The sequence below is a fragment of the Gadus chalcogrammus genome, chromosome 11 (genome assembly GCF_026213295.1).
Source record: "Gadus chalcogrammus isolate NIFS_2021 chromosome 11, NIFS_Gcha_1.0, whole genome shotgun sequence".
Taxonomy (NCBI): domain Eukaryota; kingdom Metazoa; phylum Chordata; class Actinopteri; order Gadiformes; family Gadidae; genus Gadus; species Gadus chalcogrammus.
Window position 1 is genome coordinate 3551905 of NC_079422.1, and position 10526 is coordinate 3562430.

General features: G+C 46.5%; 1 protein-coding gene across 1 annotated transcript; it reads left to right on the forward strand.

The window, feature by feature from the left end:
* The first annotated feature begins 606 nt into the window (after positions 1 to 606).
* LOC130392141 (neuronal acetylcholine receptor subunit alpha-7-like) lies at positions 607 to 6118 on the forward strand. Its single transcript, XM_056602582.1, has 10 exons — positions 607 to 658; positions 1653 to 1792; positions 2107 to 2151; positions 2250 to 2359; positions 2757 to 2836; positions 3017 to 3184; positions 4057 to 4251; positions 4833 to 4919; positions 5027 to 5136; positions 5228 to 6118. The coding sequence occupies exons 1-10, from the start codon at positions 607 to 609 to the stop codon at positions 6116 to 6118; spliced, it is 1878 nt and encodes a 625-aa protein (XP_056458557.1).
* The last annotated feature ends 4408 nt before the right edge of the window (positions 6119 to 10526 follow it).

Consider the following 10526-nt stretch of genomic DNA (forward strand, 5'->3'; position numbering starts at 1 on the left):
CAAGTAGCATTTTCAATATAACGCCTGCTGCTCATATGGATTGAGAAGCGCACTGCGCTGTTGTGTCCAGCAGGGGGCGGCAGCGCGCAGTCAATCCGCCGAGGTCAAACCAGAACATGACAGCAATTTATTCATCAAATAAAAAATATATTTATATCACAAACAGAGAACACGTGAAAAATGATTGGACGAGGTTTTATGCATAGTTGTACCTGTGCACTAATTAATCAAAGGCTTATAATTGTTCCTACGTCATCCTACTTAATAAAGCAAGCAATTTGTTTGCTTGATTGAGGTTCTTAATTAAATGTATCCTAAGATTAAAAGAAGAAAAATCAGTGGATATTAACTACTTGGCAGAACGCGTTAAAAAATAACGTATTAGTGAGGAAAAATGGAAAATTTTCATGCAGATATGTTTCCCTGTTAAGAAAATCGAACTTTCCTCTCGGTTACTCCCTGCGTCGTTTCTGCCTCCTCATTCTTTACCGCCTCCTCTCCATCTCTGATACCTCCGCTGTTTTCTTTTTGTTTTTTCCCTCCCTCTCCCTCGCCTCTTCCTTCCTATCTCCTCCCCTTTTATCCATTGCTGTAGGGAAGTCCAGTATGAGGCAGGCTCCGGATCTCTGGCTCCTTACACTTGCAGCACTGCTCCAGGGTGAGTGAATATTTTTCACGCTTTAAGTGAAAATGTGCTTGTCGTAAGGGAGAATGTGCTTGCAAGTTCTTATAAATGTGTTTTTGCTACATGGACATTAAAGACCTACTTATGCACTGGGTTGCAGTTTGCATAATGTTACTCTAAATAACGTGGCAATCTGAATTAGAACCTCCATGTCTAGACTATGCATGATGGATAGAAATATGTACAGATAATAGATACTGCATAATGCACTGTATTAATATAGTAAAATTACAAACTGTTTCACGACAGTAAACATGCATAAGCTGCTGCTCAAAATGTGTCGTTCACTGACCATAGTTAAAATCTTTTTTTTTTGTAGTGTTGTGTTGTTGCAGGGGCTGTATAGGAATGGTGTGGTCACTCGTACAGTCATATAATATTCACAGGGTTTCCAGGTGGATTTAGATGATACAGAGCAAGCCATACATTCTATCAATCATCAATGGTGGAATAAAAGCGAGTAACATACTGTTTCCGTTTTATTCAGTGTGTGTCATTGTTAAGCCTTGCATACTCTATGCTAGATATGTTCCTCATTGTAATCACCTTGCTCTGCCACATCTCTTCATCACCCCCAAACGCTCATGGTTCTTTGGTTTTAACAGCCTCTCTTTTGCTCGGCCATCTGGTGCCTTCAGGTTCTCTTTGCAGGGGAGTGACTGGCAGCGAGGTGGATGCAGGGATCATGGGTTGTCACTGTAGAATAAATGCTGCACATTCTCTCTCTCTCTCTCTCTCTCTCTCTCTCTCTCTCTCTCTCTCTCTCTCTCTCTCTCTCTCTCTCTCTCTCTCTCTCTCTCTTTCTCTCTCTCTCTCGCTCTCTCTCTCAAATCTCTCTCTCTCTCTCTCTCTCTCTCTCTCTCTCTCTCTCTCTCTCTCTCTCTCTCTCTCTCTCTCTCTCTCTCTCTCTCTCTCTCTCTCTCTCTCTCTCATATCTCTCTCTCTCCCTCTCTCAATCAACCGACAGTGTCAAAGCAGGGCCCTCACCAGAGGAATCTGTTGAGGGAGCTTCTGAGGGACTACAATCCCATGGAGCGGCCGGTGGCCAATGACTCCAACCCCCTCATCGTGAAGTTCTCCTTCATCCTGATGCAGGTCATGGATGTGGTATGGATCCTAGACTCATCCCGGATCACCTCAATGCCGCACGTCAGATAACCTAACCATAAGGGGCTTTGAATCCTCTCTACATACGCAGGAATCCCTGCAGGAATCCCTGCACAACCGCTACCTGCTCATCCACGACATGTAGATCGAAATGACATGCCCGCTAAAAGCAGACATGTTTAGACTAGGCTATCTTGAAACCGAAGATCCTTAAATTGTAGCTCTAATAGTGATAATATGAAACAGTATTCCTCCACACATACAACTGCATGTCCTAGAACAAAATGATTGTGAAGTCTATCAAATTTTTTTAGGATGAGAAGAACCAGATTTTGACCACAAATGCCTGGCTGCAAATGGTGAGTATGTAAGCATGTACTAGTCAAAAGGTCTTCATGGTGGATCTTGTATGGGGGTGTCTTTGATCTGACCCCATTATTGTGATTGGATTATACAGCAATGGTATGACCACTACCTGCAGTGGAACCAGTCCGAGTATCCTGGAGTCAAGAACCTTCGCTTTTCTTCTGACCAGGTCTGGACCCCCGACATCCTGATGTACAACAGGTACACACACACACACACACACACACACACACACACACACACACACACACACACACACACACACACACACACACACACACACACACACACACACACACACACACACACACACACACACACACACACACACACACCTGGCATGTACATGTACATGCACATAGATGAACACAGAACAACACTCTGTGTTCATCTATGTGCTCACCCATACACACACTCTAAAACACACACACACACACACACACACACACACACACACACACACACACACACACACACACACACACACACACACACACACACACACACACACACACACATGCACACACACACCGCCTCACACATACGTCATGAAACATCCCCCTCTCCTTCCCTTTACCCATCCCCCCCTCCTCTGCAGTGCTCACGATAAGTTTGACGCCTCCTTCAAGACCAATGTGTTGGTGAACTCCAGTGGCTTCTGTGAGTTCCTGCCTCCAGGTATGGCCGTCTGCACACTTACCCATCGCTTAGCGGAAGAACGGTATCTGCATTAACCTCACACGTCCCTACAGATGGCCCGTGCCAGCGTCACGCGTCATCAGACACACACAGGACTGTGTAACGTCCCGTTGTGTGATGTATTATCAGGTGTTTCGGTTTTCCCTGCCTGTCCCACAGGGATCTTCGTCAGCACGTGTTCTGTGGACGTGACCTGGTTTCCGTTCGACATCCAGCGCTGCGAGATGAAGTTCGGCTCGTGGACCTTCGACGGCTGGCACCTGGACATGCAGATGAAGGAGGCCGACATCTCAGGCTTCATGCCCAACGGGGAGTGGGACCTGCTGGGTAAGAGACGCCACCTTCACCTCCCAGAGGGCTGACAGAACTGGCTGTTAGCTGTAGCCTTTTCAGTCCATGTAATGAAAATACCTCAATGTGCATAGACAGATCATACCTTGCCATTCTATTTCAAACCGGCTATCATAAGACACATAACCAGAGACTGGATCATCTATGCCAGCGGTCCCCAACCCCCGGTCCGCGGACCGGTACCGGTCCGTGGGTCATTTGGTACCGGTCCGCAGAGAAAGATTATTTATTTATTTTAATTTAATTTAATTTAATTTAATTTAATTTAATTTAATTTAATTTAATTTAATTTTATTTTTTTATTCACTTCGCAATACTGTCACTCTTTTACATGCCATAAGTCTATATGCAGTTGTTAGATTGCATATAACATGTTTGCATTTTTGGCAACCTCTGCGCAACATAACCCAACCACCCCCCCCCCCCCCCGGTCCGTGAAACTTTTCGGAGAATCATACCGGTCCTTGATGCTGAAAAGGTTGGGGACCGCTGATCTATGCAACCTATATATCTCTCATAGGAATCTCTCTTTCTGTTTTTTCTATTATTATTTTTTTATTATTATTATGTTTATTTATATTATTTTACTTTCCGTTTCTTTGTTTCTCTTTCACATTAGCTGGTTTATAATGAAACCACAAATGAAGAACCTGTGGCCTTTCTTTCCTCCACTACACTATCCTGTTGTTTTTATACCTTTTATACTCTCTCCCACTGCTCTCTCTCTCTCCCTCCCTGTCTCCCCTGCTCTCTCTCTCTCTCTCTCTCTCTCTCTCTCTCTCTCTCTCTCTCTCTCTTTCTCCCTCTCTCTCTCTCTCTCTCTCTCTCTCTCTCTCTCTCTCTCCCAGAGGTACCCGGGACTCGTAACGAGAACTTCTACGACTGCTGCGCGGCGCCCTACCCGGACGTGACCTTTGTGGTGACCCTGAGGAGGCGGACCCTGTACTACGCCCTCAACCTGCTCATCCCCTGTGTGCTGCTCTCCTCCATGACCCTGCTTGGGTTCCTGCTGCCTGCCAACTCCGGGGAGAAGATCAGCCTGGGTGAGAAGCAGCGCCACACTCTCCGTACGGTCCTTTGGTTTATTTTATTATGAATTGCAACAAAAAACGGCGCATGAAGATCCATTGTAGGCAAAGCGACTTTATTTATCTAGCACTTTTCATACACGAGGCCAAGTGCTTCACATACAAATATTGTCAAACAATAAAATGAAATACTAAAATAAAAGACACATAAAAGAAAACAAAGGCAAAGTTAAAAATTGCAATGTATTTAAGATTTTGCAGAAAGTTAAAGCAAATATAACAGTCTTTGGTCTTGTTTTAAAAGTGCTCAGAGTTGGGGCAAGTCTTAAAGTTTATTCCAGCTAAATGTGTAGCATGATATAGTGCTGCCCAACTGGACAGAGTAGCTTTTGGAATCATAGCACAAGTAGAATGAGTAGAGTCGTTTTCTTATGAGTGGTGCACCGAGTGCATCATAGTTACATCAGAGATTAGTCAGATTCATGATTTGTAAACCTACTGCAAGGCTGAAAACTGTGCTTGTCGATCTGAAAGTGTGTCCTCTAGAGTGTTTTCCCTTATGTATTTGAATGGTGTCTGTGTGTCTTTCCCCTCAGGCATCACCGTTCTCCTCTCCCTGACTGTCTTCATGCTGATGGTGGCTGAGATAATGCCTGCTACCTCAGATTCAGTTCCCCTCATCGGTCAGTCTTTGTTGTTGCTGCGTGCTGAATTGGAGAGTATGGACAGTGACCTTGTTGAGTCAAAAGCTATCCTCCTTCCTTCCTGTCCATCTCCTCCTCTGCTGCAGGCCAGTACTTTGTCAGCACCATGGTGATCGTGGGAATGTCCGTTGTGGCGACCGTCTTCGTGCTTTGCTTCAACCATCACGACCCCAACAGCGGGGACATGCCCAAGTGGGTGAGTGAGTCTGCCTTGTTTGAGTGTGCGTTATTGTTGATCTATGGGTGTTGTGTACTCGTCTTCAGCTGGCCTTGTACTCTGTGTTCAGGCGCAGTTGGTTCTGCTCCAGTGGGTCCCCTGGTTCCTGCGCATGAAGCGGCCGGGTGAGACGGCGGACCTCCCGCCACCCATTCCCACTCACGTCAGCTCCCAGAGCAAGGGTCTGTCCTCGCCCACCACCACCGCCACCACCGCCACCACCCCCAACCCGGCCCCCACCATCTTCCCGCAGACCCTCAGCTTCTTGCAGGCCCGGCTGGCCCAGCTGAGCCCCCCGAGCCACCCCCCGCCCCCCGGCCGGCCCGGCACCCAGCAGGCCGCCCAGAGAGACGTCAGCCCCGGCTCCCAGCCGCCGCAGCCCAACGGACACCTGCCCTACATGGGCTTCCAGCCATACCCCGCCCCCGCAGAGCCTGAGCCGGAGCTGAGGAATTGCAGCATCAGCCGGGGGAGGGCTGCTGCTGGGGGAGGAGACGCCATGGGAGGGAGAGGAGGAGGGGGAGGAGGAGAAGGAGAAGGAGGTGGAGCGAATGGAGACACACCACCAACCCTACACCACCACCCAGTGCTCCCGGGGTTCGAGGTCGCCACACACCTGCCCCCCGTGTCCCCACCCTTCGAGTCCTCCATTTGCCCCGGGGGCTGCCTGGAGGTGGGAGGTGAGGGGAGCGTGGGGGGGATGCACGCCCAGTGCTGCGCGCTCCAGCCAGACTCTGTGGACGGACAGCTACAGGCCCTGCTGGAAGAGGTGCGCTACATCGTGGAGCACATCCGGGAGCAGGACCGGCAGCTGAGTGTGGCGGAGCAGTGGCAGTTCGCCTCAGCCGTCATCGACCGCCTGTGCTTCATCGGGTTCAGCGTGTTCAACGTCATCTGCACCATATCCATCCTCATGGCCGCGCCCAACTTTGCAGAAGCAGCATCCAAAGACTTTCTGTGAGCCGTAGCTGTTGCTGAGACGAGTATTTGGAGAGATGACACACGGGATGGGAGGGGGTTTGAAGAAGGGCTAAAGGAATGCTAATCAATATAATACAAAAGCACACACGCTTTCACTGACCTCATAACTGCACATGTTCATTTTTCACAGACATGGGAAGCAATGTGCCACAGTTAGAAAGACCTTGGAAAACATGGAGAATAGCAGAGTTTTTTTTAAGTTCAGTTTAGTCTCACACATACTGTATATCTTGTTTACTGTGTTAAAAAAACATTGAAGTCATTTTAAATGGTTGTATGTTATCTGCATGACATGGTACCATCACAAGGGCAATCTGTGCAATTCCTGTTGCCTGATATGAATACATCGTATACAGCAATGCATTCAGCATTTTTGCACATTTCTCAGTTCTCACCCAAACCATGTTATTCAACATCCATGGGTTGAAGAATATTTAACAGTAGAAGAAGCTCCATGTGTTATAAGAATACCCTGTTAATAAGGTACTGAGGACTAGAATAACCATGTCCACCAAAAGAGAGCCCACTGTATGTGATTTGCTTACAGTACATGCCATGTTGACAAAAGCTGGTTTTGTTTCAGAAACTCCTACGTTTTGGTATTTATCACCCTGACCTCTGCCTTATGTCCTTCATGCTGCAGCAGTTACTGCTGATTAGTTAATAGAAATTTGAGCAGTAGGTTTATTTGGGGCTTGAAGGACACATTATCTACAAGACTGGTTTTACCTGGGCCATTTCTGCTGTTCTTACCTTCGCTTATCCTTCCATTTTTGTAAAATAGTCATGTTTCAAAATGTATAGTGTAGCGATTTTTAGTGCGGCATTTATTTGCAGAATTTCTGTGCAGCCATCAATCTTTTTTTAGTTTTTGTTGTTAGTGTTGAAGCATGAAATCTGTCATTCACAGATTGTACAATGTTCTTTTATTTTTATAGCTGACATTAACAACATTATAGCTGATTAACCTATTCTGTTGATGAAAAACATGCTTCCATTCAATGAAGGGTTTTGATTCATAAAGTAAAAGAGTATATTGCGTTCAGATTGATGGCTGTGAAGGGATGTCCGTTCAACACATGGTTAACATAAAGAAAACAACTGCATATACTGTTTAAAATAATGCAACGAATAAAACACAAAAGCCCACTTTCAGCCACATGAGAGGCCAGACCTCCACGACCTCATCCCCCGATTCCTGGAAGGGATCTTTAGATGAATCTTGACCTGAAATGGGACCTGAAACCGACAGCGCTATAAACATGCTGCCATTGCAATTAATATGTTGTGTGTTTTGTACTTTACAGTCGTGCACGCCTCCCCGACCTCCCCCTCTTCAGTTGAATTCATAACTGAGAAGGATGCTGGTCTGATGCAATGGTGGACGGAACAGGAGGATTGAGAGAGAGAGAGAGAGAGAGAGAGAGAGAGAGAGAGAGACGGAGGGAGAGGAATGCAGAGGGTACGAGTTGAAGACAGAGAAACAAGGAAAGGCAGAGTCGCTGCAGTGCAGCGCAGCATCCGACGGCCGGGGAGGGGGAGGGGCAGGGGAAGAGTCGCTGACAGAGCAAACGTCAACCAATAAAGTTTTTTGACTGATTGGTCATTACTAGGCGTGTGGGTGGTGGAGGGGGGTGTGGCTCAGAGCGTGACCCCCCTCCCCCTCCCCCTCCTCGTATGAGATGCAGGGGCTGCCAGACCGTTTCGTGGTTCAGCCTCTTATCTGCAGGATTGGAACATCTATTATGTCTTGCAAGAGGTTTTGGATATGGAGCCAGCCTCTAAAACATTCTAAATGATGCACTTGTAGGCTTTTTTCTGAACGAAATTGCTTACTACTTTGAAATCTGTTTTGATTTGCAGTGATTGCTGTTTTTAACATAATGAATAGAGCAGGGTTTGGCAGTGACCTATACACATACTGTTCTGCACTGTCCATACCCAAATCGTCTCATTCCTGATTGCACTACGTGGGCCAACTCGATCTGTCTGACTCCTGGGCATGAATCTGTGTCCCCCCGACTGCTAAGGAGTAGGGTGTATTTGTTTTGTTTTAACAGGGGAACAATGGACAGAGGATCCTGAGGTGAACACCGCCGGGCTGCACTGCCTTCCACAGTGTACAGTGTACACACACACACACACACAAACACTCTTTACATAATCTGCATACACAGACACATTCTGTGAAGAATTGCAAACATTGACTGCTTGCACACATGCACATGCACACACACACACTCATCTAAAGTGAGGACACTGCTGCAGACCTATTGCAGTGGCTACCCATTCTGCCTCTCTCTCTCTCTCCAAAGACACACATCATTGGCTAGGAGAGTAGTTGATTTGCTGTACGCCCTGTAGTACGGTTGCTCATGTGGAAAAAAAGGGGCAGAGCGAGAGCAGTGCAAAGTGGCCAAAAGAGGATTCTCAATCCTCTGAATCAATTACACTAATGGGAGGAGGAATAGTTGCACAAAAGAAACCAAACATCAACCAAAAAAAAAAAAGTATACTATGTGTATATATACTACAAATCAAACTAATCATTTACCAATATTTCAGACCACATTACATTATATGATCACATGTTATCCCATTGGGAACAACAGAATCAATCTCATGGATTCATAATAACTATTTATGCATTATCAAGCTGGTTTCCACCATGTCCACATTTTATATATTTGTTCCTCCAATTTCCCGCAAGCTCCAGAGCTGATGGCCACACATCCGTACGCCGATAGCAATTCATTACTTGGAGTGCGAATTCTGATCGGTGGGTCGATATGGAAAAAGCTCATCTAAATAATGGATAATTGTCTCCCAAATCCCATTAGGAGACTCTTGGAGTGAGGGAGCAGAGAGCAATAGGGTGGACCGAAAAAAGGAGAGGGCGACTAAAACTGTGATGTTTTGTAATAAGGTACCAAAATAAACAGAGCTGTTGGAAGAGGTGATTGAGTTTGAATAGTAAGTGTTTGATCCTCTGTCATGCATGATCAATGGATCAGGTAGGCGGTAGCTCAGTCCACTGGGTAGGCTAGTTCATCCATCATTCATCCATCTGAGTGGACATTCCCAGGTGGGATCTCAATCTAGAGTATAGATTATAAAAGGATAAATGCTTGATTTGAAGATCTTATTTGACCGAGGAGGAGAGGGGAAAACACAAAAGACAAGCCCATTAATACTCAGCATCAATAAACAGTTTTATTTAAAAGAATATGATACATTTTATTACAGTTAGCAACTTACCCAAACAACTTTGTCTTTGAATTTTAAACATCACAATCTTTTACCTTAGCATACATACGTCTTCAAAAAGCAAAACCATATCAGGTCAAATACCATAGTACTGGAGATGTGTTACAGTGTTATCTTATTAAAATAAATAAAATGTAGCCGACAGAAGATGGCCATCTTGGTCTAAAAGAGAGGGGACTCACTGAGAGAATGTGGACCGCGTCGACAAGGCAGCTTAGCCCGAGTCAAAACGACCCACCTGGGTAAAGTGGGGTCGGCAAGTGTCCGGTAAACAGACTTCGTCCCGAAACACAGTTAGCCTTTAGGGTTTAACAAGCCCGACCAAACCCGTTTTACATTCCACCCTGAGGTCCACGTCGGCTCTCAAGGACAAGGTGTAGAAAAGGTACCAGGAGACACATGACGGCTTGAGAACCACAGGGGACAGAACACACCCAGACGCTCAACCTCCTCTGACAGGAACGAGGACCATGTACCCTGATCACTCCTCTCTCCATAGAGAGCCGAGCCACACGACCGGGACTGGGAAAGCATCTGATCAGTACCTATGACAACCTATGTGTATCTCGTGTTGATGGATGACTGGAGAAGTAAATGTGAAGGCGCCCTATTGTTGATCATGTCAAGGTTACTGCGGAGCAGGGTGGGCAGCGCTGGGTGTCCCGTCCCCGGGCCGGGTGTCAGCTGATGGATTGAGCTAATAGGAGTGCATCCCCCTACATAACAAGGTAACGCCACGGACTACTGGGAGATAGATGGCATCCTGCCATAGGCCGTCTGAATTATAGACCTGCCATTATAGACCTGCCGTAAATATGCAGGGGGGGTGGTGGGGGTCTAGGGGGCAAACTAATGGTTGATGATTTATCAGCAGCTTTGATGACAAAATAGAAAGACTGGACAGGGAGAGAAGGACCCCTACTGTCCCCAGTGAGAAATGCAACCTCACAACAACCACACACACACACACACACACACACACACACACACACACACACACACACACACACACACACACACACACACACACACACACACACACACACACACACACACACACACACACACACACACACACACACACACACACACTCTCTGTACTGTGCTTTCACACAAGGGCC